The sequence below is a fragment of the Schistocerca americana genome, chromosome 2 (genome assembly GCF_021461395.2).
Source record: "Schistocerca americana isolate TAMUIC-IGC-003095 chromosome 2, iqSchAmer2.1, whole genome shotgun sequence".
In the NCBI taxonomy this organism is placed as follows: Eukaryota; Metazoa; Arthropoda; class Insecta; order Orthoptera; family Acrididae; genus Schistocerca; species Schistocerca americana.
The window spans coordinates 844,235,824-844,263,575 of NC_060120.1; the positions used below are offsets into that span (position 1 = coordinate 844,235,824).

Genomic DNA, 27,752 nt, shown 5'->3' on the forward strand with positions numbered 1-27,752 from the left:
GTTTGCACTTACGTCGTATTAGCAATCTTGGCAAGATACTTTGTGTTGATTTTTTCATGTCATTTCATGTTTTCTAACACACGCATAACAGTTTATCTGATATTTTGTCCTTGTACGTCTTTTTGAATACGGACAGTGACCCAAAAATGTCAGTGAATTAGTAAAATGCAAACTAGTAAAATAATTCCGTTTAAGACACATATGCAATTAAATTACATGGATAAAGAAAATAGTGTTTCAGTAAGGCCCTATTACGCTGTGTAATTTCTTTGACAAACGTTTTACAAAAGCTAGGTCTAAGTTAAAATTTGTGTAAGAGATACATTAAATGTGCCGGAGTACACCAGCAAAAATTTTATGATACGTCTTTTACAAAATACATTTGACAAAGATCTTTTACAGTGTAATACAGACGTAAGAGATTAATAAAGAAACAAATATTTAGTTCGAAAGTTGAATTAAGTTACATGTATTACATGCAAATAAATGTAAAATATAACAGCTGGTTTGTTTGACGAGATACATAGCGTCGTCACAGTGTACTGCCAGTAGGGTGGACAATGACCTCGTGTACCTGAAACAAATAACGTTTCACTTAGATATTCACAAGGCTACTACAAAGATTTTAAGGACACTAAAAATAAAGATATCCTGATCCTGAAGATCAGTTTGAACATCCAGTACTTTACTAGGTGTGGTATGCATTGTCCTTTTGACTTACCAGCTGTCTCTACCCACTGAGATATAGGAGGATCTGCAAAGCAACACTGAATCTGAACCATCCTGTAAGTTGGCGTTTTTATCATTAACAAATCGTGGGCTAAAGAAGTCACACAGCAAAAGCCTAGAACCAACTGATGGCCAAACACCGGGGCTTACAGTTTATCGTTTGTCACAGGCTGGCTTACCTAACCAAAGCGCCACTAACTGTTTACTGAGCGACTAACACGGTGCGGGTACAGTTACAGCTTGCCTATCGAACGGATTACAGTGGCAATAAAAATTTGATTTCCAGTATTTCATAAAATTATTAACTGAATTTAAAAATAAATATGCTGTCACAATCTACACGTTGGGAGCTATAATTTAATGTTAAGGGTTTAACACAGTAAGACAAGTACTGTAGGTGGAAACGGAACAAATCATAAGGCAGCGTAACTCGGGGTGCGCCTATTACTTACGAGGAGAACACGGCAAGTGCCATATCCCGATTTCCCAGAAACTTCGTTCAGTGGAAGAGGGGTCAAAGTAAACGAAAACGTGTCTCGATTTATCCGTAGTTCCTTGGTCTTCACTGAGTAAACGACGGTCAAAGATTTCTACGTAATTTAGATGCTTTACATCGCACGATGTTCTCAGCCGAAATGGTGGCACTATGAGCTGCGTTGGGGCCTCTAATTTTTTCGCCCCGTGCTCGAAACCGATTATTGTTTTCTTTTATTCTTTTTTCTTTCTTTTTCATTTATTTCCCCATATAGAAGGTTACCCCATACGAATGTTTCTAATCAAGTTAGGTGATACAATGACATATTAACTGTAAAATTACAACTTGGTTTTACAGTTTCATACATTCATATAAGTGTGTATAGTATTTTCAGCGGTTATATGTTTTTAAATTCTGGTATTCCGATATTTCATTCTTATGATCATTATTATTTTTTATTCTTATCCTTATTTTTCAGGAAGATTTGGTGCATTCCCTTGGATGATACCGACCATAGAAAGGAAGATTTGGTGCATTCCCTTGGATGATATCGATCATAGAAACAGCCGAAACATGGGAATTTAGAACATCACAAGCATCGCGCGAAAGTGGATTTGCCAAAGTGACATTTATTCGTATGAATCTCACTCGGGAACGAAATGTCGTTAACACTGCCAAAGATTTCACATGTTGGAAATAATTTTGCGGCAAACGAGACATAACACAACACTTAACCGAAAATTGGCGTTTTAATTGATTATGGATCAGGATACACAACAGAAATTTCCAGGAGAACAATTTGAAATAATTCCTCATTCATTTGTTACTTTTATTTTTAAATTTTCTTAAAATCCATTCGCCAAACATGCAACTAGTAGACGAAAAAGGACAATATTATTTCAATATGCACAGGAAAACATTAGAGTGGTAATGATCTACGGACATTAGTAAAATAATGAAAAACAAAAATAAATATCGGGTTTTGAAGCCGGGATGATAGCCACTATGCCACAGTTTTGGTTGAACCATTTACTCGCTACAAGGTACATAAAGAACCTGGAAATTCTGACCTTTGTTTTCTCAGAAACAGTCGAGTATCTACGAATAAGCCCAGACACATATTCGTTACTTTTCACTCCTCTTCCACTGAGCGGAGTTCCTGGAAAATCAGGTTAGGAGACTTGTCGTATTCTTCTCGTTAGAATGTATTTATCCAATATTTGAGAATGAGAGTACAACAAACTTTATACGTACATAACTTCATATCTTAATGTAAGTCTTCCTCGCTGACACCCCAGCCCTCACAAAATGATGAAATAAAACAAGTTTATTCCTTACAATATCTTCGTTGTTCGTGCAGTAAAACTTCAGCATCATGCATGATATTTTAATTTATTACTTCTTTGCTACAAATTCTATTGATAACATGTGTTGCAAACATTACCTCCATATACTGCTGAAAGCACTTGCAAAATTATGTCACTGTACGACACATAACTCGGGAGATATTACGTGTGAACATTGTGATGCTTTTATAAATTACTCAGATTACACTCATCTGTTTTTCATAATGTGATTACTTAATGATTTCCGACAAACTTTAGACGTATAATTTCAAAGCTTTTGTGAATATTTTCTCGTTTACATCCTTAACGCAGAATATTTAACACATTGACTCATTTTCTAAAGCAATCAGACGTTTGAAGCTGTTTTATATACGGGAGTTCTATTCTTTACAGTATCGCGGGTTTACTGGTACAAACTATTTCCCGAATCGTCGCCTAAGATCTACAAGCGGTGTCAACGTTGGTTTTGCACGTCAGTATTTCGGTTGCTGTCGGTTTATTCATCAACTGTCATATATTATTTGTAGTTCACTGTAGCTGCATCAGTTTACACATTGTCATCGTCAACTGGACATACTTAGTGATGTTGTGGATGCTACAAAATGGAGTGCCAAGTAGAGAAATAGGAACATTTCCGACATATTTTTGTGTTTGATTTCAAAAGATGGTGACAGCACCGGAGGCTATCACAAACATTTGCGCCGTAGTTGGAGATTATGCCACTCGACAGAGCAGGGCAAGAAAATGGTTTTCCCATTTAAGGGGGATCATTCGACGTTAGTGACTCTCTACGTTCAGCAAGACCTAAACGCATTAATCGACAATGATCCACGACAGTGTACTCGAGAACTGGCAAACGTGATGAACTGTTATCATTCTTTCATCGCCCGACATTTGCATTCAGTGGGAAGGCTCAAAATTCTGGTGTATGGGTAATGTATGCTATAAGCCAAAATTACGAAAATCAGCGGGTGGCTATATATGCATCTCTGCGTGCTCGTCAGTAACTGGCTTGCGAACAACACCGACCATTCCTATCTGCGTCGTTACTGACGACGAGAAATGGTGTCGCTATGCCAACGTAAGGAAAAGGAAGGAATGATAGCTCAAACAAAGCAGCAACTCTTCGTACATAGACCAGAGTAGACCCAGAAAAGGTCATACGATTGCTTCCCCGAGGTGTATCCATAACTACTGGCACTTATTGTCAAAAACAGGAAACTCTTGCGGAAGCAATCCAAGGCCAAAGACCAGGAAGACTGTTTAAAGTGTTGTTACTCCACGATAATGCCTGCCCGTAGTCTGTTTACTGCACAGAAGTTGGTTGGACAAGTCATTCCGCGCCCACCTTTTTCACCTGTTCTGGCGCCTTCACATTTTTCACCTTTTCCGTTCTCTATCAAACAACTTCCAAGGAACTTCCTTTCCGGATGAATATACGCTCCGAACATGGCGCGACGAGTTCTTCGGCTCAAAACCACGTGATTTCTACAGTCGCGGAATAGAAAAATTACCCCAGCGTCAGCAGAGTGATGTAAATAGTGAAGGAAAATACGTTATTGATGAGTGAAGTCTTTGCTATGTCTATCTGTTGTGTTTTTTTAAACTTATGTAAAAACTCTACGACGACGTGCACCAACCTTATAGTATATGAATCAGTTATCGATGCAAGGTAATAACGCAGATTCGAGTCATGACCTAAAACTCAACTTGAATGTAAGCTATGTCGACATACCTGTAGAAAGTGGTGATTTGATCTGCTATTTAGAGATTCAGTCGTGATTTTAGTCACTGCACCAATTAAAGTCGCTTAACCAAATAAGTCTCGTTCAGAGCACTGAAGATAACATTGTTATTATGGTCTTCAGTTCGACGACTGATGCAGCTCTCACGTTAGTCTGGTCTGTGCACGCCTCTTCCTCTCTGCGTAAGTGCTGCAACTGATATCCATTTGAACCTGTTCACTGTAGTCAAATCTTGGCGCCTCTCAACAATTTTAACTCCCCCCCCCCCCCTTTCCAGTCCATCACGCACCCACCCACCCACACACACACTCACATACACACACACACACACACACACACACACACACACACACACACACACACACACTTTAGTTACCAAACTTACAGTTCCCTGATGTTTCAGGTAGTATCCTATCAACTGATCCCTTATTTTAGTCAAGATGTTCCATATTTTTCTCTTTTCCCATTTCGGTCCAGCATGTCTTCATTACTTATTTGATTTACTCATCTGAACTTCAGGATTCTTCTGCAGCACCACAAATTAAAAATAAACTCGTTTCTCTTCTATGAACGGTTTATCGTTCACGTTTCACTTCCACACTAGGCTACACTCCAGACAATATTAGGTACAAGCAGGATAAGTGTTGATGTGAAAAATAATATTTATTGTCAATATGGTGTTTACATAGGACTCCATTGCAAGATTATTGGCATTCCGCACTGTCGGTTGTAAATGTCACACTCACAATTGTACTGTTTATTCATGGAGAATAGTAGCTGACGAGAGAAATTTGCGAAACAAATGCATCGGGTATAGTCTACAAAGACTAATTTAGCTATGCAGTTAACAGAGTAGGAAAGAGTGTGTACACTGTACTTTGTGTGCCCGAATGTCCCAAGCTGGGGCATGGGCCTGTGAAGTGTTGCTGAACACACTCTGAACTTCAGTCACCGGATGACGTTCACGAGAGCTCGCAGTCGATCTCAAGCTTATCTAGATGATTCCAGGGACTATTCAATACTAGCAACAGAACTACTTTTCTAAGGGTTTCTTTTTAATTGTCGAAATTTCATTATTTTCTCGCCAAGCCACGTGCACTGTTTACTTTTGAAAAATGTTATCGATGTAGAATATCAGTTATTTGACAGTCAGGCTCCTCCGCATGCTGCTTTTTTTTGTGAGCGATGGAGCTTAGAGGTTACAGCACCCTGTAATACAGTTTCCTTTTGAAAATGATTGTCACTTTTTGTCCAGAATATTATTCGAATTAATTTTCTAGTTTGCTATTGAGAGCCAGGAACTGTGTGTATGATCGGATATCTAAGATGAATTATTTAATTATATTGCAGAATAAAGCAGCTAATTGAATAAGTAAATTCCTTGTGGACCTGTGACCGCACCGTCACTGCGTAAAACTTGCTACATTTCGGTCACTACTGCAAGTGGCATTCCTCAAGTAAAAGTTTGGTTCTTACATACTAATGGAAGAGGCTGTTATCGAAATCTGACAGGCTACTGAGGATGAGGAGGAGGGGCAGTAGACGTCATTTATTGGTATTTTCATTATTTCTTTTCGATGATGGAAGTAGTCCTTCTTCATTGATGTTTGCTTTATTGCTTCCCCCTGGTGGAAATAGGCGGATGGGAAATGGGCAGCAGTTGTGACGCAGCGCTGTCTACGTCTACTTGCTTCCTAATGACTGCTGGAGAAAAAAAGAAACACCCTGATGAGAGCCACTAGCAATAGTGGCCGAAACGTTGGAAGTTTTACACAATCAAAAAACGGACGATGTGGCAGTTATTTGATAATCCTGCAAATGTCCAGTGCACCTCGCAGCACCCAGTCCTGCACAGCATGGAATATCAAAGCTGGACAAATCAGCGGTCGCGGACTGAAGGACATCTACTCAACTCATTGTTGTAACTCCAACTTCACCAGTTACACCAAGTGTTGACATAAACGGAGATAACGGCCAACTGACCCACTATGTCCAGAACTCAGCCCTTTATGTCCTCTAGTCGGCTCACTCGCTGACTCGCTCTCCCCCCCCCCCCATCCCACCCCCACCCACCAAAATTCTCCTACGCCCATCTCTATTCTCTGCTGTTGATGGCTTGCCTGAACATTTGTTTGAGCGTATTTACACTCCTGGAAATGGAAAAAAGAACACATTGACACCGGTGTGTCAGACCCACCATACTTGCTCCGGACACTGCGAGACGGCTGTGATCACACGCACGGCACAGCGGACACACCAGGAACCGCGGTGTTGGCCGTCGAATGGCGCTAGCTGCGCAGCATTTGTGCACCGCCGCCGTCAGTGTCAGCCAGTTTGCCGTGGCATACGGAGCTCCATCGCAGTCTTTAACACTGGTAGCATGCCGCGACAGCGTGGACGTGAACCGTATGAGCAGTTGACGGACTTTGAGCGAGGGCGTATAGTGGGCATGCGGGAGGCCGGGTGGACGTACCGCCGAATTGCTCAACACGTGGGGCGTGAGGTCTCCACAGTACATCGATGTTGTCGCCAGTGGTCGGCGGAAGGTGCACGTGCCCGTCGACCTGGGACCGGACCGCAGCGACGCGCGGATGCACGCCAAGACCGTAGGATCCTACGCAGTGCCGTAGGGGACCGCACCACCACTTCCCAGCAAATTAGGGACACTGTTGCTCCTGGGGTATCGGCGAGGACCATTCGCAACCGTCTCCATGAAGCTGGGCTACGGTCCCGCACACCGTTAGGCCATCTTCCGCTCACGCCCCAACATCGTGCAGCCCGCCTCCAGTGGTGTCGCGACAGGCGTGAATGGAGGGACGAATGGAGACGTGTCGTCTTCAGCGATGAGAGTCGCTTCTGCCTTGGTGCCAATGATGGTCATATGCGTGTTTGGCGCCGTGCAGGTGAGCGCCACAATCAGGACTGCATACGACCGAGGCACACAGGGCCAACACCCGGCATCATGGTGTGGGGAGCGATCTCCTACACTGGCCGTACACCACTGGTGATCGTCGAGGGGACACTGAATAGTGCACGGTACATCCAAACCGTCATCGAACCCATCGTTCTACCATTCCTAGACCGGCAAGGGAACTTGCTGTTCCAACAGGACAATGCACGTCCGCATGTATCCCGTGCCACCCAACGTGCTCTCGAAGGTGTAAGTCAACTACCCTGGCCAGCAAGGTCTCCGGATCTATCCCCCATTGAGCATGTTTGGGACTGGATGAAGCGTCGTCTCACACGGTCTGCACGTCCAGCACGAACGCTGGTGCAACTGAGGCGCCAGGTGGAAATGGCATGGCAAGCCGTTCCACAGGACTACATCCAGCATCTCTACGATCGTCTCCATGGGAGAATAGCAGCCTGCATTGCTGCGAAAGGTGGATATACACTGTACTAGTGCCGACATTGTGCATGCTCTGTTGCCTGTGTCTATGTGCCTGTGGTTCTGTCAGTGTGATCATGTGATGTATCTGACCCCAGGAATGTGTCAATAAAGTTTCCCCTTCCTGGGACAATGAATTCACGGTGTTCTTATTTCAATTTCCAGGAGTGTATTTGAGCTAACGCTCTCTTGGTTCAGATTATATGTCTGATCAGTCGAATATTTTGCTATGTATACAATTGTGCGTGTGATTTCTGTGTACCACTGACAGCTTCATTGTAGTGTATTTGTGTTGGCTACACGCAGTGTGAAAGGCTAGATTCCGTGGTTAACCTCAGTGTTAGATTTTACCATTGATATGGTAAAATTATTTTGTCAATAAGCTGTGGCAAAAGTTTTGTGGTTCATATTCTGATCTTAAGTTGTTTTAAGCATTTTGCATTCAATCTCTTATTTCATATTATGTTTGCTTTAACAGAAATTACCTGTTATTAACGTATGTGGTAAAATTGTGTTGCAGATTTCCTTGTCTAAATACCACAGAATCAAGCATAGCTTGTAAGATATAATTATTAAGGACCACCTCATAGAGGTAAGCTTGTCATTTTCCTTACATAACTGTTTGCTTCACCCAAGGTTACTTGCCATGTCGTTTGGCTAAATTACTGTCACATTCTCTAAGCAGTTACTAAATTTTCTTGTATCAAATTGTATTCAACTAAATTATTCAAGACACATTACCCTCGCCACTAATACCCATTCTTAATATTTTGTAAATTTGCTTAGAGATAAATTTTTGAAATTCGGTTAATATTAAAAGGCCTTATGCTGACCATTTCTCGAGATGGTTACCATTAATATTTCCTTAACTTCTTTGTTTGGCCTACGTTTCACCTACGTGATGTTTGTTAACAGCCGTAATTTATCTTCTGAGCTTCGTGGCTGGTTCTCCAGTGACCGTGGTTGCGTGTTACAGTTACGCAACGCCTTGATGTTTATTGGCTGCCTCTGAGGGGCATCCGTGATTGCCTTAGTTCCCTCATTCGCGCTACCTGCTAATAAATTTTAAAATAAGTAGTGGGTATATCACTTAAAGTTCTGGTCTAAGGAGACTTATTTAAAGTTTTACTTGAAGCTGTACATCTCCCTTGGAATGTGCTTCTATTGCCCATGTTATGAATTTGAGGTAGCAAAGTTTTTTTTAAGTCTTGATTATTATGCTATGTGAATATATCCGAATCATTTAACCGTAATTACTGGTTTTAGCTTAAACTGGGATTTTACTTACTCACTACTTGTGGACAACCTTGATCTATTTTTCTGTTTTGGTACTTGATTTTCAGTAGATTTTAAGCTGATTTTAGCTGTATGTTTGCCGTCTTGTGTGTTAAGGGCCTGTTTCAGTTTTAAAAAAGCTGAAAATCCTTTGAACGCCTCAAGTGACCTTTCTTTAAATTGTCTTAAAAGTATCTTTGATGTTGTCCTTCGAGCAGCTTCTGTTTTATAAGGAAAGTAGTTTTCTTTAAAAAAAATTACTGTTTTATATTTCCTCTAGCACTGTTTTTGTGACTTGCTGAGATAAAATCATCTTTTAAAGCCGATTATTGCTGTAATCAACTAATTAACCTTACCTTGTCAGTCATAATTATTTGTGGTTATTGTATTTATTTATTCATGATATTATGTGATGGTTAAAGTGACACTGCTATTCTGAGTTCGCCCTTCCATGCTTTTCTTGTCCTACCCCACTCTGTGTTTAGGGATTTCACTTACCAAAGGGTAAAAAGAAAGTGATTGCTAAGCATACTTCCTAATTAAAGTGTATTCAGAGATGCTTGTTAGAAATGTAATGTATACTGAAATAAAGGCCCACTGTCAGAATAAAGAAATTTAGCTAGAATTTAAAAAACTAGGAGAGAATCAAACTTAATTTTTGTTCTTTCCAGAATTACTACTGATCGTGCAAGAAACGTACAACCAGTCATAGCGTATTGCGCATCTCCATTATGACAGTACTTTGAATGGAACATCCTCGGATCTGATCTACTAGAAACGTTACTCTACAATTCAGGCAAGGTTGAAATGGCTCTAAGCACTATGGAACTCAACATCTGAGGTCATCAGTCACCTAGACTTAGAAAGTACTTAAACCTAAGTAACTCAAGGACATCACACAAATCCATGCCCGAGGCAGGATTCGAACTTGCGACCGTAGCGGGCGCCTTGAACCGCTCGGCCACAGCGGCCGGTTTAAGGCAAGGGAAAGCAGGATCAGGCAGATGGTATAAACCATACAGTGAAACAAAGAGCTACCCACGATGGTATTATAAGCCTACTAGCAAATGTTTCTTCACGATCCATAGCATCTCAAATGGTGGAGAAAAAGTATCCGAAACCTAAAGTAAAATTCAAGGGCTGCACTACCTTACCTGGACTCGAGGGTGTTGGGACAACATGTAGACAACAGCCTCCGCCACGTCTTCAGACTCCAGACAGGGTACTGTGTCGTAAACAGTGGGTGTAATCGACGTCATATTGACCAGGAACTCAGTCCTCACGATTCCCGGAGAAACTTCCTGTTGAAGGAGAAAATATTTTTGATCTAAATAATTAGTGTGGAAAAAGACTGTTTAACTACAAACCAAACAGATACAGCAGCTATTTTCCAGTAAACTATAATCAAATATCATTGTCAGTCGTGGTCGTACGTCGACGTAACATCGACACTTATAATATTCAGGGCATCAGACATGTGTTACTACAGAAAGGGGAGTTCAGTTTACCGCACAGTTGATCCAAGTATTCCATCAAATCCACCATAATCTACTTCCATATCTACATCTGTACTCCACAAACAACGTTATGGTTTGTGACAAAGGATACTTTTGGTACCACTTTCGTTTCTACCCTTCCCTGATAAATTCGCGAATGGTGCATTGGAAGATGGCTCCCGGTAACCCTCCACTGGGCTCTAATTTTTCTGCACTTCCTGTCGTGGTCATTGCCAGATATTTATGTGGAATAATACTTCACATGCTTTCCGTCCGAAAAGTTACGAGGCTGATTTTATTCCGAGAGTAGAAGCAACGTCAGCGCATTAACTGCGGTGTCATCTTCAACTAACAACTTTAAACAACAGACGCATTAGACAAATTAGTTGTGAGCAGGCGATGTTAAGTAGCGGGCAGATTGGAGTATTGTGTCTATGGTGTTGTGTCGCAAATAGTAATGGAGCAACATCTCCAAATCAAGTACATGAAAGACGTTTTCCAGAATTGATTGAAATGTAAAACGCTGACAACATTTTTTCTGAAAAGATCATTACGGGTGACAGAAATTGGTGTTGTCAATACGAACCTACCGCGAAACGACAGAGTGCAGAAATTCACAGGAACGGTCGACGCTTTGACGGCGTAACTGACATTTAAGTCAGTGTGTCGGGTGAGCAGAACAACATCCCTAACAAGGATTTTTCTGGTATATTTACATGGTATGCTGCCATAGTCCCATCGGAAACTTTTTCACATGAATCACCAGCGTACAGATGACAGCTTCGTCAATGCACTGAGCTTTAATCCCTTGTGTACAGCATACTACCGTCATCTGCATACATGTGCAAAAAATGGTTCAAATGGCTCTGAGCACTATGGGACTTAACATCTGTGGTCATCAGTCCCCTAGAACTTAGAACTACTTAAACTTAACTAACCAAAGGACATCACACACATCCATGCCCGAGGCAGGATTCGAACCTGCGACCGTAGCAGTCGCGCGGTTCCAGACTGACGCGCCTAGAACCGCTAGACCACCGCGGCCGGCTATACATGTGCAAATCGCTATTCCATCACTTTTGTCGACTCGCCGTATTTCACCCTTTCAACTATATTTAGGCGCCACGGAAGAAGAAAGCAGGTACAAATGCTTCTGTGTATAGACATGTAAATATTTTCAGCTTTTTCTTGCAAAGAGTTTCAGATCTTGAAGTTACAGAAATTCAGAGCGTTACAACCCGTCACAGCACGTGACTCTTGGTTAGTATCAAATGGCGAGCACCACAGGTAACTCGACCCGATCTTGGTATTGGGCAGCTTTGTAGAGCCGAGAGTTCCTGAACCCGGGTCTGGGGTGCGCCGCCTATCCTCTGTAGCCCTGAGCCCTGGCCACGCTTCGTCAGCCACTGTGCAGCGTGACGCTGGACACTTGAGTGACATCCATTATTAAAGAAAAGCCGCACAGCCTCTCATTGTGATGTTTGTTGGTGTGGACGAAAGCAGTCGTTACTGGCATCCTCAGTGCCTCCGTGGACCTTGCTGTACACCTGCTGCTTTAGGCTTGATAAGGTACTAGTGACCCTGGATGAGTCGAGTTGTTTATAATTGAAGCCAGTGTTAATTTTCAGAAAAAACACTCTTAATTACTGGGTGGACCGCTTGGCGTTACTACGACTAAAACCAGAAAAATATTATGATGAACTCTGTACGCTACAGAAAATGCAGATTATCTTTACCACTAAAGAATGATAAAGCCCTCAACTTCAAAAATATTACCTCCGTCTATAGACATGTGCAGATGCAGGATCTCCGTGATGGACTGCAGTGACGTCAGAATTCCCTCAGTCACTACTAGCTATGATCCTTACTCATAACCGATGGCTCTCCACACGATGAAGTCAGGAGTAACACTCTTGTGCCTCTACAAAACTGTGGATTACTGGGGCCTCTCCCCAGAGTCCTGCCATAATCGCCGATTTGGTCATCCAGGGTAGTCCACAACCACGGTTCATCTCTGAAGACCATGCGACACTATTCACCAGCGGTTGTTGATTCGTGTCACAGACCCACTCCAAACGCAGCCGTCTGTGTAGGTCTATTGACGGCGGTCTATACATGGGACGGTAATTCCATAGTGAGGTTGCTGCTATTCTCCGACTAATAGTGCAAGATGACGCAGAATACTGCAGAGTGTCCATCATTTATTCTTCGATGGGAGGGAGCGATGTGAAGGGTTCATATGAAGAGGTTACTGTGTTGTTGGTGCAAATTATGGCGATCCTCCATCGGTGATTTACATTTACATTTACATTTATACTCCGCAAGCCACCCAACGGTGTGTGGCGGAGGGCACTTTACGTGCCACTGTCATTACCTCCCTTTCCTGTTCCAGTCGCGTATAGTTCGCGGGAAGAACGACTGTCTGAAAGCCTCCGTGCGCGCTCTAATCTCTCTAATTTTACATTCGTGATCTCCTCGTGAGGTATAAGTAGGGGGAAGCAATATATTCGATACCTCATCCAGAAACGCACCCTCTCGAAACCTGGCGAGCAATCTACACCGCGATGCAGAGCGCCTCTTTTGCAGAGTCTGCCACTTGAGTTTATTAAACATATCTGTAACGCTATCACGGTTACCAAATAACCCTGTGACGAAACGCGCCGCTCTTCTTTGGATCTTCTCTATCTCCTCCGTCAAACCGATCTGGTACGGATCCCACACTGATGAGCAATACTCAAGTATAGGTCGAACGAGTGTTTTGTAAGCCACCTCCTTTGTTGATGGACTACATTTTCTAAGCACTCTCCCAATGAATCTCAACAGCTAACCTTCAGTACCGCTACCTTAAAGATTTCTGCTTCAGTGCTCTGCTTCTTTCGCAACAGAGCTACGATTATTCTCAACTAAAATGCCGATGCTAGCTATACCTTCGCACTTTGACCTGCTCCCTTCTTTGAACTGCCCGTCAAAATTATTGCCCAGTGTTTCTTTAGAAATACCTCGGCAACACCACCAAGTTTTCAATAAACAAGTGTGGATATGTTTAAACAGTTGACATTATTCAAGAACTTTTGCGTAGAGTAAAATCTGACACTCCGAGAAAAAATTATTTGCCAGCTAATTCTGATCGTCCTTCATAGTCTCGACTGCATCAAAAATTTGTGGTGCTAAGTAACTTTCCATGTAAATAACATTATACGCTCAGATATCACTGTCGCCAGCTGTTTGGGACTGTGGACTCACCCCAACGCGGATCTTGCTCTTCTTGGCGACCAGGTCCTTCCGCAGGCCTTCGAGAAGCGTCCTGACGGCGTGCTTGCTCGCCGTGTACATCGCTGCGAAGCTGCTAACTGGCGGCACGTGTCCCACTACGCTGTGTACACAAAGAGAAGACAGGAAAACTTATTCACTGACATTTAGCGTTCAATGACCATGGAAGCGAACGAAAATCAACATTACACAGGAAACACTTTTCTGGCGCTCTGTTAAATCTGTACGAGCGATATATACTTGCCTCACACGACATTTTGTCCGTTTTCGCGACATTCAGTTGTCACCAGACCATGGCCTAATAAGCTGAAAGCCATATAAGCATAGAAGTAATATTTTGCATAACATCACAAAAGTCTTTCCTGTTTAATGTTGTTGTCTGTCATGTTCTATCAAGCATCGACGGAAAATTCAGTTAATGTAATAAAACGCCGTCATGTGTTCGTCGGACAAGTAGGAGTAAACAATACATTGTAACGGACGATTGTGGTCAGCATTTTCACGGGAGTTGTACATCAGATATCATTTGACAAAAAGCTAAACATTTGCTTGCAACAACGTATGTTCACACATGCAGTACACATAGTCATATTTCCCGAAACACAAGTTCCTGTGCTATCGTAGGCTCGTCCATTTTACGTTCTACAAAAGCAAATATGGCATTTCGATGGCGTAACTAAAACGAAGCAGGATGAAAGAGTATGCTCGCTTGACGAGGTCGACATGTGTACATGCAGACTTATCTTCACTGAATAAGCTACAATGATATCAAAAGCTGCAGTTACCAGTGCTATTGACATGCGGTTTTCACAGAACGGATTGGTAATCAGGGGCTCGTATTGTTAGCCAATTAACAGACCGCAATGGTACTTAGACAGTATATTTTTATGCAAACATACACTTTTCTAAATGGAACGATGCCCATTGACATTAAAAAACTAAAACTAGGATATATTAGAATGTCAGTGGTATTTGTTGCAGAATTCTAGTATGAGTCTTTTGCGTGGTATCGTATTTCGAAAAGTTGCCACACCGACATATGTACAATACATGTGGTAGCATACATTAAAGAATAAAGCAAGTGCACAGACAAGTTATGTGAATTTTGACTAGTAACAATACAACTGACCTTCACAGGTTGTGTTCAAAACGATCGCCGGTAGTGACAAAACACGCTTCCAGTCTGGAATGGAGATGTCCGAGCAGGTTGCGGTAACGCGTGTTGCATAGCATCGGGTGTAGTTGGTACGTCCTTGCAGACAGCGTCCTTCAACTTACTCCCACAGAAAAAAATCGACAGCGTCAAATCCGGAGAACGGGCCGGCCAAGGTATAGGTCCTCTGCGTCTATTCCAACGATTTGGAAATAGTTCGTGAACATATGCTGTAGTGCTTCGTGCACTACAGGCTTGAGAGCCATTATGTTGGTACCACTTGTTCCTCTTGGTCTGCAAATTAACGTATTCTAGCATCCGTGGAAAATGGTCTGTTTGGAGGCTGCGATACTTGTGTCCGGTCAATTTTCGGACTATAAAAAACGGGCCTTTGACCTGATGGTTCGCTATCCCACACCACACGTTTACATTCCATGGACGCTGACGTTCCACCTGACGAAGCGAGTAGGGGTTATTAACAGTCCAATAGTGCATGTTTCGGCAGTTCATGTGTCAAAGACTAGTGAATGTGGCTTCGTCACCAAACAAGATACGTGATACATATGAAGTATCCTGTCTAAATGCCCATCCACAGAAGTTAAGACGATTCTCATAATTGTTTCCACGCCGATGGCGAATGCATACGACACTTGCTTGACACATGCCACTTCCTCGTGCGATTGCACGGGAGGTAACGTGTGGATAAACTGCAATACTGCAATAGCAGCAAGAACATCAATGTCCTCCTCTTCTATCGTCACTTGTTTCCTTCTGGTACGTTGTCTAGGTGTTACACTATCACTTTGACGTAAGCGGTTGAGGAGGCTGATAAATAATTGGCGAGATGGTTGACGTGTCTTGGGTGCGGCATCTTGCCACATACACCGTACAACAACGAAATGCTTTGTTCCTGCACTCTCCATAGACCGACTTTTTCTGTACTGGTAAATCCCATCGTCCACTCACGACTACCATTTGGACTGTCATACACTGCCTAGCAAGTCGCAGTGCACTCAAGGAACACACAGGCACACTATAAGCAAACATAAAAACGCCGTACCTAGCAAATACGTCGGTCGAATGGCACAAACAAGTGTCGGAGTAGAAACTTTTCGCAATACGATATCTAATAAACGCCCCGCACTAGAATCCTGTAACAAACACCACCGACATTCTGATTTACCCTACTTTTAGTTTATTAATGTCAACAGGCATCGTTCCATTTTAAAAAAAGTGTATGTTTGCACGACAAATACACTTTCTAAGTATTATTTGATCTGTTTATGGGCTGACAATGCAAGACACCGACTACGAACCCACTGTGTGAAAACCTCTTAGTGGCCGTGCGGTTCTAGGCGCTACAGTCTGGAGCCGAGCGACCGCTACGGTCGCAGGTTCGAATCCTGCCTCGGGCATGGATGTGTGTGATGTCCTTAGGTTAGTTAGGTTTAATTAGTTCTAAGTTCTAGGCGACTGATGACCTCAGAAGTTAAGTCGCACAGTGCTCAGAGCCATTTGAACCATTTGAAAACCGCACAGCAATTGCACTTTCCATTTGCGCAATATTTGCGGTGTCAGTTGTAAGTGATTTACCAGTGTGTTTCAAGTAGCTGTTAAGTTTTAACTAAATGATATGTCATTTATGACGTTTGTAAAAACACTCCAAAGAAGTTCTGTGAGCTCCTGTCGGGTGCCCAGATGTGTGTGGGGCCTTGCGTTGCCATGGAGAAGAAGTTCGTTTGCTTTTTGTGGAGAGTAACATGCTGAAGTTGTTTCCTCAGTTTCCTAAATTGAGGGAGGACGAGTGCGTCAGCCTTATCAACAGACGTCCCGTTAAGCAGCAATGTGTTCAATTGCAGTCCGTCGATCACCTCGAATGGGAGTATACAACACAGCAGGAGCGGCAGCCGTTGATGGTGTCATTTGAGTATTAATCGATTGTACAATAACGTCATACCTTTGCTCTCGAGCTGTTACAAGTGAGATGTGAGCGAACAGCGATGTTGTTAGCCGTATCGCAGCGTTAGGTTACATCTTTGGTGTGCGCGTAGGTGTTAAAGTGAGGAAGCAGTCGTAATGTTATGTTTCAAATGTAAAGTATCAATTTATCGACGTGTTTAAATAAGATGATTATGTAATGTAATTGATCTGAGAAGGAGGAAGTGTAATGGAATCTTTTATTTACGTGAAGAGGAATTATAAGGTAATTTTCTTGAAGTCACTCTTTTATTATTGCAGCGCCATTTTTCACCTACCTTTCTTTTACAATTTTTAATTGATCATTGAACCAAGTGTGTTCCAAAATTACATCGATTTGCATCTAACGGTGGACTCATTGCACCTCACGAGTGTCTCTGTGTAGATATAGTAATTTGCAGGATTAGCATAGCGTTGCGCAAGACAAAGCAGTACTGCAACGCGTTATCCAGATTTACGAGGAATAGAGGTAAGGAGTAAATTATTATTATTTGCTTTTAAGGCCTCATTGGACCACTTTAGTCAATCGTTTCCTGGTCCTCTTCTTCAGTAAGCGCACGTTTCGTTCTTTCTTAATTGCTCAGTATCTTTTCATTCGTTCTGATTTTTCCTGTCTTTCCTCACCTGTAAATACCCTTTTCATTGTGTGTCGTTTGTTTACTTTTGGGTTAAATCTTATTTTCCTGTCTTTGAGTTTCTTGAGATTTTCGGTCTAGTTCTTCCATATCCTCTTTAATTTCCTTGATCCATCCTACTTGTTGCTTCAGATTCCACAGTTTCTGCATAATTTTTCTTGCTAATCTGGTTTCTGGCGTCCTCATTATGTGGCCAAAGAAAGAAATACTCTTTTTGCGTATAGTATCTCTGATGGGCAACAGTTCCCCGTACACTACTTCATTCGGCACTATCCGCCATTGTCCTTCCTTCTGGTATTTTTTATTTACCCATGTTCTAGCTATTCTTCTGTCTGCTGTTAGTATTTTGTCTACTCTGTTTCTCTGAGTGACTTTAAAAAGAGTCACGCTTGCGTATATTACCTCTGTCTGAAACACCGTCTTGTAGTGTTTCAATTTTGTTTGAATTGATAGACATTTCTTATTGTATGCAGACCATGTTAGCTTTTGAGCTTTTATCATTTTATTGGTTCTCTCTTGCAAAGCAGGTTTTTCATCCGACTTGTATGCTAAAATCTCTCCAAGGTATTTAAACTGCTTCACTATTTTAATTTTTCTGTTTTCTACTGTTACGTGGTGTATTACTAGAGGGTCTGTTACCAGCATATCGGTCTTTTCGAAAGATATCTGGAGTCCTACTTTTGGCGCTACATTTTGCAGGCTCACTATTTGATTTCTAACTTCTTGTACATTATTAGCTAGTAATGCTAAGTCATCTGCGAATCCCAAACAATTTAGGTTTATATCATCTTTCTTGGTTTCAACTGTTATGCTTTTAGGATTCTCTTTGTACCATTCTCTCATCAAGTATTCAAGAGCACAGCTGAAGAGCAGTGGTGATAGACCATCTCCTTGACTTAACCCTGTTTTAATCGTAAATTCCTCAGATAGTTCTCCTTTGAATTTTACTTTGGACTTGGTGCTTGTAAGGGTTAATTTTATCATTTTTATTAATTTGGGATGAAGTCCAAAATTTCTTAACGCGTCCAGCATAGAAGATCTGTGGATGCAATTATAAGCTTTTTTGAAGTCTACAAAGGTTATGACTAGTTGCTTCTGTCTCCTTTTGTAGGCATCCATTGTTAATTTTAATGTGATGATCTGTTCTGGGCGGCTTCTCCAGGGCTCCTCCTTGATATTCTCCTAGCTCCTTTTCAATTTGATCTTTACAGCGATTGTAGAGAATTCTTGACAATATTTTATATGTGCAATCCAATAGGGAAATCCCTCTGCAGTTGTTCGGATTTTATTTTTTTCCTTTTTTGTGTAATTGGTGTATGATAGCTATAGTTCAATGTTCTGGTAGCTCTTCTCCGATCCAGATTTTAACTATTCAGTGATCTAATGATATCTTCACGGGTTCTGCTGCGTATTTCCAGACTTCTGCAAATGTTTGACCTTCTCCACTTGCTTTGTAGTTCTTGAGCTCTTTCAAAGCTTTGCAGACTTTTTGAATTGTCGGTGGGTTTATATTTTCTGGTGGGGTTTTTATTGAAGTTTCTGTGTTTATTTCAAGATGCTCAGAAGGAACCTCGCAATTTAGTAGTTCGTTAAATGTTTCTGCTAAAATTTCTGAATTTCTTTTATCACTATGGGCCATCTTATTCTTTTTATCTTTTAGCATTGGTGTTGGGGGTTATATCTTTGGTGTTGTCTGCTAAATATTTTGTAATAACCTCGTGAGTTTCTTTTCTTACTATTTGTTTCTATCATAGAAAGTATATCGTTTTTTAAAATTGACGTTTAACTCTCCTTAAGACAAAATATTTTGATTTTTTTAATTCAATCAGGGCCAAATTATGTCATTCAGAGACAATTGAATATTTCTGTGTTGTATACCAGTTTTAGTTCTGGGATCTGGGACCAGTTTTCCAAAACTAATTATTGTAGGTTTTATGTCAAAGTTCATTATCCAGGCAGTTTATGTTGTTCAAAATTCTTGCAGTTAGATTATTCAATTTATCAGTATCAAAGGCATGCCTTCTCATTATGGCAGTTCACTTTAAGTACTTCTGCACAGCTATTATTATTCAAAACAGAGTACGTCTGTGATATTATTATTATTACTTAAAGAGAACTTTCACCCTGTACGGCCGTCCGGCATGCGTGTTATAGGATAGTATTGCGCTGTCGTGTTGCGATGATGACAGACGCCTCGCCCAAAAGACCCACCGTGCTTTTGTTCACTGATAGGTCTCCGTAGACATTCTGTAAGGTCTATGAATATCTACGATGATGATGATGTTTGGTTTGTGGGGCACTCAACTGCGCGGTCATCAGTGCCCATACAAAGTCCCAAATTTTACACAGTCAATTCTCTTTTCGCAATCCAGTATAGTCACTCTCACAAATGATGATGATGATAATGAAATGATGAGGACAAAACAAACGACGAGTCCCCGGGCAGAGAAAATCCCCAACCCGGCCGGGAATCCAACCCGGTATCCAGAGGTAGCAACGCTAGGCCCTAGACCACGCGCTGCGGACGATATCTGCGATGCTCTGGTGCTCCACCGAAAGAAACTCAGTCACAGCTCTCTGCTTGGCACGCGCCTCTGTTAGCGGCACCATTTTAAACGTTGTGTATAGCTCCGCCTCCTAGGGAAACTTCATGAAACTATAGGAAAATTCCACACGACGTCTCAAAACAGATTCCAAATTTTTTCAACCGTAGTTGGCCGAGAAAAAAATGTGTTGCATTACGTATTGAACACGTCACGTATAATTTGTTGAAAGCTGCAAAGGGTCTTCAAAATAAAATTGTGAACAAGTGCCAGCACATACAACGATGACTCAAAAAAATATTTCTACTTTTAATACTTATGTAACTATGAAGACCCAGAAAAAAGAAAGGAAGGTAAGAGTTTCACATGCCGACGACATCGAGGTCACGACAGAGGGAGCATAAGCTCGGCCTGTTTCAAGGATGTGGAAGAAATCGGCTTTGCCCTTTCAAAAGGATCACCCCGAGATTTTCCTGGAGCTATTGAGGCCAAGAGTCGTAGCACTAAAATACACTCCTGGAAATTGAAATAAGAACACCGTGAATTCATTGTCCCAGGAAGGGGAAACTTTATTGACACATTCCTGGGGTCAGATACATCACATGATCACACTGACAGAACCACAGGCACATAGACACAGGCAACAGAGCATGCACAATGTCGGCACTAGTACAGCGTATATCCACCTTTCGCAGCAATGCAGGCTGCTATTCTCCCATGGAGACGATCGTAGAGATGCTGGATGTAGTCCTGTGGAACGGCTTGCCATGCCATTTCCACCTGGCGCCTCAGTTGGACCAGCGTTCGTGCTGGACGTGCAGACCGCGTGAGACGACGCTTCATCCAGTCCCAAACATGCTCAATGGGGGACAGATCCGGAGATCTTGCTGGCCAGGGTAGTTGACTTACACCTTCTAGAGCACGTTGGGTGGCACGGGATACATGCGGACGTGCATTGTCCTGTTGGAACAGCAAATTCCCTTGCCGGTCTAGGAATGGTAGAACAATGGGTTCGATGACGGTTTGGATGTACCGTGCACTATTCAGTGTCCCCTCGACGATCACCAGTGGTGTACGGCCAGTGTAGGAGATCGCTCCCCACACCATGATGCCGGGTGTTGGCCCTGTGTGCCTCGGTCGTATGCAGTCCTGATTGTGGCGCTCACCTGCACGGCGCCAAACACGCATACGACCATCATTGGCACCAAGGCAGAAGCGACTCTCATCGCTGAAGACGACACGTCTCCATTCGTCCCTCCATTCACGCCTGTCGCGACACCACTGGAGGCGGGCTGCACGATGTTGGGGCGTGAGCGGAAGACGGCCTAACGGTGTGCGGGACCGTAGCCCAGCTTCATGGAGACGGTTGCGAATGGTCCTCGCCGATACCCCAGGAGCAACAGTGTCCCTAATTTGCTGGGAAGTGGCGGTGCGGTCCCCTACGGCACTGCGTAGGATCCTACGGTCTTGGCGTGCATCCGTGCGTCGCTGCGGTCCGGTTCCAGGTCGACGGGCACGTGCACCTTCCGCCGACCACTGGCGACAACATCGATGTACTGTGGAGACCTCACGCCCCACGTGTTGAGCAATTCGGCGGTACGTCCACCCGGCCTCCCGCATGCCCACTATACGCCCTCGCTCAAAGTCCGTCAACTGCACATACGGTTCACGTCCACGCTGTCACGGCATGCTACCAGTGTTAAAGACTGCGATGGAGCTCCGTATGCCACGGCAAACTGGCTGACACTGACGGCGGCGGTGCACAAATGCTGCGCAGCTAGCGCCATTCGACGGCCAACACCGCGGTTCCTGGTGTGTCCGCTGTGCCGTGCGTGTGATCATTGCTTGTACAGCCCTCTCGCAGTGTCCGGAGCAAGTATGGTGGGTCTGACACACCGGTGTCAATGTGTTCTTTTTTCCATTTCCAGGAGTGTAGTAAGCTCAAAAGGATGCGTCTAAAATCAGCAAACAACACTCTCAAACGCTTCAAGTAAGACGTATTAGCAGATTAATAGGCAGCTATATGTGAAGGATCATGTGCTAAATACCAAAATTAAAATCTGGTCAAATGAAACAAAGTCATATCGATTTCTTATGAAGCAAACAGTTACATTGATCGGAGTTCTGTATAAAAATGGACAAGAATGCAGAGACGGATGAGTCTACTAAAGGAAATGGCCATAATTGAAATGAAAAATGAAGAGGGGAACATAAAGGAGGATATGAAGCAATGTAGCACCTTATCGTAACTCTTGCTAACTTTTAGACCGAAGGCGCAATGCAGTAAGTGAAACCAGTCTTCACAGCAGATACAGAAGTAATAGGAAGACAATTGTCAACGGGGACGTTTCCATTTTAAATTATTTTTCTCTCTGGAGGTGAGGAAGAATTAGTAAACTTGTTGAACGGAATCGATAGGCTGCCTATCTGTTATTCCCAGGTCCACGAATACACAAGAGTCATCGTAAGCTACTCATTCACACACAAATAATGTCGTTTCAGTAAGTTCTAAGAATGGAACCATGATTGTTGATCCTGTAAATATCTGAAGTGGCAGTAGTATCCATGTTCTCATTGTGCCTTTTTTCCCTTGAAGAGATGTATTGTACATACTGTACTGTCTTACAAATTTATTTATTCACAATCGGTTTCGATCATTGATCATCTTCACAGTGGAGAAATATTGTGACAAATTCACACGTCATACGTGCTATTTAACCACAAAAGATGCCAAAACTTCAGAAAAAGATACCGACGTGAAGGACCTTTTTCTGATGTTTGAAAGTCAGATGTGGCCTCTTTTCTGGTTAAATAGAATATATGACGTGCAGTTGTCACAATATTTTTCCACTGTGAAGATGACCAGAGATCGAAACAGGTTGTGAATAAGTATATTTTTAATACAAAACACCGTGTACCACGCATTTCTCCAAGGATATCGATGCTGTTGACAGTTGGCCGAAACCTTTTTTTGATATTCCTTTTTTGTCTACCTACATTTCTGTTATAGTGAACTCCAAGTTTAAACTAACTATTCATCCTTCGTACATCGTTTCTGAGATTATGCTACGATAACTCGTACTCTTTACGAGACTTTAATAGGTGAATAGTACATTTAATGTTATGGTTCAAAAGGTTCAAATGGTTCTGAGCACTATGCGACTTAACTTCTGAGGTCATCAGTCGCCTAGAACTTAGAACTAATTAAACCTAACTAATCTAAGGACATCACACACATCCATTGCCCGAGGCAGGATTCGAACCTGCGACCGTAGCGGTCGCTCGGTTGGTGTATCGCCTAGAACCGCGCGGGCACTCCGGCCGGCTTTTAATGTTATACACTCCTGGAAATGGAAAAAAGAACACATTGACACCGGTGTGTCAGACCCACCATACTTGCTCCGGACACTGCGAGAGGGCTGTACAAGCAATGATCACACGCACGGCACAGCGGACACACCAGGAACCGCGGTGTTGGCCGTCGAATGGCGCTAGCTGCGCAGCATTTGTGCACCGCCGCCGTCAGTGTCAGCCAGTTTGTCGTGGCATACGGAGCTCCATCGCAGTCTTTAACACTGGTAGCATGCCGTGACAGCGTGGACGTGAACCGTATGTGCAGTTGACGGACTTTGAGCGAGGGCGTATAGTGGGCATGCGGGAGGCCGGGTGGACGTACCGCCGAATTGCTCAACACGTGGGGCGTGAGGTCTCCACAGTACACCGATGTTGTCGCCAGTGGTCGGCGGAAGATGCACGTGCCCGTCGACCTGGGACCGGACCGCAGCGACGCACGGATGCACGCCAAGACCGTAGGATCCTACGCAGTGCCGTAGGGGACCGCACCGCCACTTCCCAGCAAATTAGGGACACTGTTGCTCCTGGGGTATCGGCGAGGACCATTCGCAACCGTCTCCATGAAGCTGGGCTACGGTCCCGCACACCGTTAGGCCGTCTTCCGCTCACGCCCCAACATCGTGCAGCCCGCCTCCAGTGGTGTCGCGACAGGCGTGAATGGAGGGACGAATGGAGACGTGTCGTCTTCAGCGATGAGAGTCGCTTCTGCCTTGGTGCCAATGACGGTCGTATGCGTGTTTGGCGCCGTGCAGGTGAGCGCCACAATCAGGACTGCATACGACCGAGGCACACAGGGCCAACACCCGGCATCATGGTGTGGGGAGCGATCTCCTACACTGGCCGTACACCACTGGTGATCGTCGAGGGGACACTGAATAGTGCACGGTACATCCAAACCGTCATCGAACCCATCGTTCTACCATTCCTAGACCGGCAAGGGAACTTGCTGTTCCAACAGGACAATACACGTCCGCATGTATCCCGTGCCACCCAACGTGCTCTAGAAGGTGTAAGTCAACTACCCTGGCCAGCAAGATCTCTGGACCTGTCCCCCATTGAGCATGTTTGGGACTGGATGAAGCGTCGTCTCACGCGGTCTGCACGTCCAGCACGAACGCTGGTCCAACTGAGGCGCCAGTTGGAAATGGCATGGCAAGGCGTTCCACAGGACTACATCCAGCATCTCTACGATCGTCTCCATGGGAGAATAGCAGCCTGCATTGCTGCGAAAGGTGGATATACACTGTACTAGTGCCGACATTGTGCATGCCCTGTTGCCTGTGTCTATGTGCCTGTGGTTCTGTCAGTGTGATCATGTGATGTATCTGACCCCAGGAATGTGTCAATAAAGTTTCCCCTTCCTGGGACAATGAATTCACGGTGTTCTTATTTCAATTTCCAGGAGTGTATTTTACTCTTATGACGGCGACGTGGAATAGGAAAGAAGGAAGAGAGTGGTGCATTGTGTATCGGCATAGTCTGTTTCATGAAAGTCTGAGGGTGAGGTCAATATTAAAAGCATGCAGAAGAATGTTGCACTCCCGAGAAGAACACGATAAGTGCCACAGCCTAATTTCCTAGAAACGTTGCTCGGTGAAACAGGAACAAAATAAGCAAACACGTGTCTCGGGTTATCTGCAGATACTCTACCGTTTCGGGATAAACGATCGTCAAAGTTGTCGATGTAATGTGAATGGCTTTTAGCGCGCGACTGGTGGCATCATGGCTTCTCACTTTTGCGTCCCGTGATTGAAACTCGATCATTGTTTTTATTTATTTTATTTTACTTTATTTTAGTTTCTTCACTTATCTACCCATACCTGTAGAAGGTCGCTACACGATGTTCCATATCAGAAGGGCGTTATATTAATTGTAAAATTACAACTGGGTTTCACAATAATTGTCCTCCTTTTATTTCATAAAATTTCTGTGTATGGTTTTTTCAGGGTTACAATCTTTTTTATTCTCATAGTCTTATATTTCATTCTTATATCAATTCTTATCTTTTATTGTTATGTTTATTCCTCAGAAAGCTTGGTGCATTCCTCAGATGACAATGAACACAGAAACATTCGAAACACAGAAATTTCGAACATCACTAGGATATCGCAAAGGCATGGCTGTCACAGTAACATTTCTTCATACGAATCTCACTCGGGAAAGAAACGTCCTTAACACTGCTGAAAATTTCATGCATTGGCAATAATTTCGTGGCAAACCATGCATAACGATCCACTTCTGCGAAAGCTGGCGCTTGCCATCGATTATGAAGTACACTAGAGGAATTTCAACGAAAACAGTTTCAAAAACTTTTTACATTGATTTATTCTTTTCCATTTTAAGTTCATTCTCCAGGCATACAATTAGTAGACGAATAAGGACAACGTTATTTCAGTATTCCATGGAAAACATTCGTGCAGTAATCTACAACGGACATGGATAAATAAATGAAAACCAAATTTAAAATTAATAATCGGGTTTCGAACACGAGGCGCAAAAGTGTGAAGCCGCGACGTTGGTCAAAATGCCGTCGCTGTGGTTGGAGTGTTGCCCCACAAAAATGCTTCTACATTACACTAAAAACTTTGACCGTCGTTTAATCAGAAACTATCAGATATATAGAGATAACCCGAGAGACATATTCACTGTTTTGAACCCTCTTCCACTGTGCGAAGTTCCTGGGAAATCGGGTTATGGCACTTGCCGTGTTCTCCACGTCGGTAAGACACAGAGTAAGAGGATGACATTACTGGGAATACAAATGAGATTATAATTTCAGATGGACTGTTAAATATGAGTGGTCTTCTAAAGTAGATGAGCAGGCCACAGGACAACAACCAGTGGGCTGACAAGTAGATAAGGGAACTATTCCTCCATACCTGCTGATGTGGATGACGAAGCCGTCGTCGACGCCCCGGCTCAGCATGTCCTGCACGGCCTCCCTGGTGCAGATGCTCAGACCCAGCACGTTAACGTCCAGGATGCGCTTCCAGTCTTCCGTCTTGCCAGCTGTTCAAATAGAAACAAGAGCTTAAACTGATCAGCCAAAAAATTATGACCACTAACCACCGCGACGCTGGTGGTGTTGCGGGCTCGTGACGCGGTAACAAAGGTATGTAAGAGGGGCACACACGGACGGGTGATCACCCCAGAGAAGCTATGGGCTACAAATGGGGATATTCATTCAGATAAACGACTTTGACAATGGACAGATTATTATTACACAGAGCCTGTGAACAAATATCTCGAAAACGGCGAAGCTGGTCGTATGTTCACGTGCTACTGTCGTGAGAAACTGCGGAAAGAGGTAGAAGGACAGTGAAACTACCACTAGGTACTAAATGTTTACAGGTCCACGACTCTTCACAGAACTTGCGGTTCGGAGGCTCGTCTAGCCTGTAAGGCAAGACAGATGGTGATCTGTGCCGTCTCTGCCGAAAGAGCACAATGCTGATCCACTCACAAGTGTTTAGGAGCACGCCATTCAACGTACATTGTTGCACATCGAGCTCCACAGCAGACCACCCCTACGTATTCACACGTTGACCCAACGATATCGTCAATTACGATTGCATTGAGCACAGGACCATCGGGATTCGACCGTCGAAACCTGTTAACTCATGAAGTGAATCACATTTTCGATACACTAGGTCGATAGTCGTCTCCACGAACGACGTCATCGAGCTGAACAGCAGCTCGAAACGTGCAGCGCTTGGCGGACGCAGGCTTGTGAAACCACTATTATGCTGAGGAAGACATTCTCCTGCGCTTACATGGGATCGACGGTATTAATCGAAGGTACGCTGACAGCTGCGAATCACCTGCAACCTTTCATGCTCGATGTCTTCCCCGACGTGGATGTCATTTCCGTGTCTCGGAGCCACCACCGTGCTACAGTGGTTTGAGGAGCCTTATCGTGAATTTTCACTGATGTCTCGGCGACAAAGTTCGCCTGACTTAAATCCTGTACAATCCATAGGGGACGCTATCGAGCGCCATTATCGCGTACGCGAATTACGCTAGGGCTACCTATGCGTAGACATCTAATGCCTAATATTTCCAGAAATTTGCCGACAGACTGTCGGATCCCTGATACGCAGAATCAGTGGTGTATTTTGTTCCAAAGACTGACAAAAAAAGCTATTATGCAGGTGGTCATAAAGTTCTGGATCTTCAGTGTACACTTGTGTGGCAAACTTAAGGAGGAAAGTACCTTTCGCATGATGTCACTGCCAAGTAACACAGCTTGATTCAAACTTGAACCATACATATAAGGAACTGCTACAATATAGCACAGAAGGTAAGTGAAACAAATAAGCAATGAGACGAACAGGTATGACGCTATTATTCAAAAACATCAGTTACA

General features: G+C 43.4%; 1 protein-coding gene across 1 annotated transcript in view; it reads right to left on the minus strand.

The window, feature by feature from the left end:
- Positions 1 to 339: 339 nt before the first annotated feature.
- LOC124595048 (dehydrogenase/reductase SDR family member 11-like) overlaps positions 340 to 27,752 on the minus strand; it is a 46,221-nt gene continuing 18,808 nt past the window's right edge. The window contains exons 3-6 of the mRNA XM_047133612.1: positions 26,266 to 26,395; positions 13,698 to 13,827; positions 10,113 to 10,259; positions 340 to 574 (exon numbers count right to left, since the gene is read on the minus strand). Coding sequence (XP_046989568.1) covers positions 533 to 574; positions 10,113 to 10,259; positions 13,698 to 13,827; positions 26,266 to 26,395 — 449 coding nt within the window. The 3' untranslated portion in view covers positions 340 to 532. The remainder of the gene's footprint in view (positions 575 to 10,112; positions 10,260 to 13,697; positions 13,828 to 26,265; positions 26,396 to 27,752) is intronic.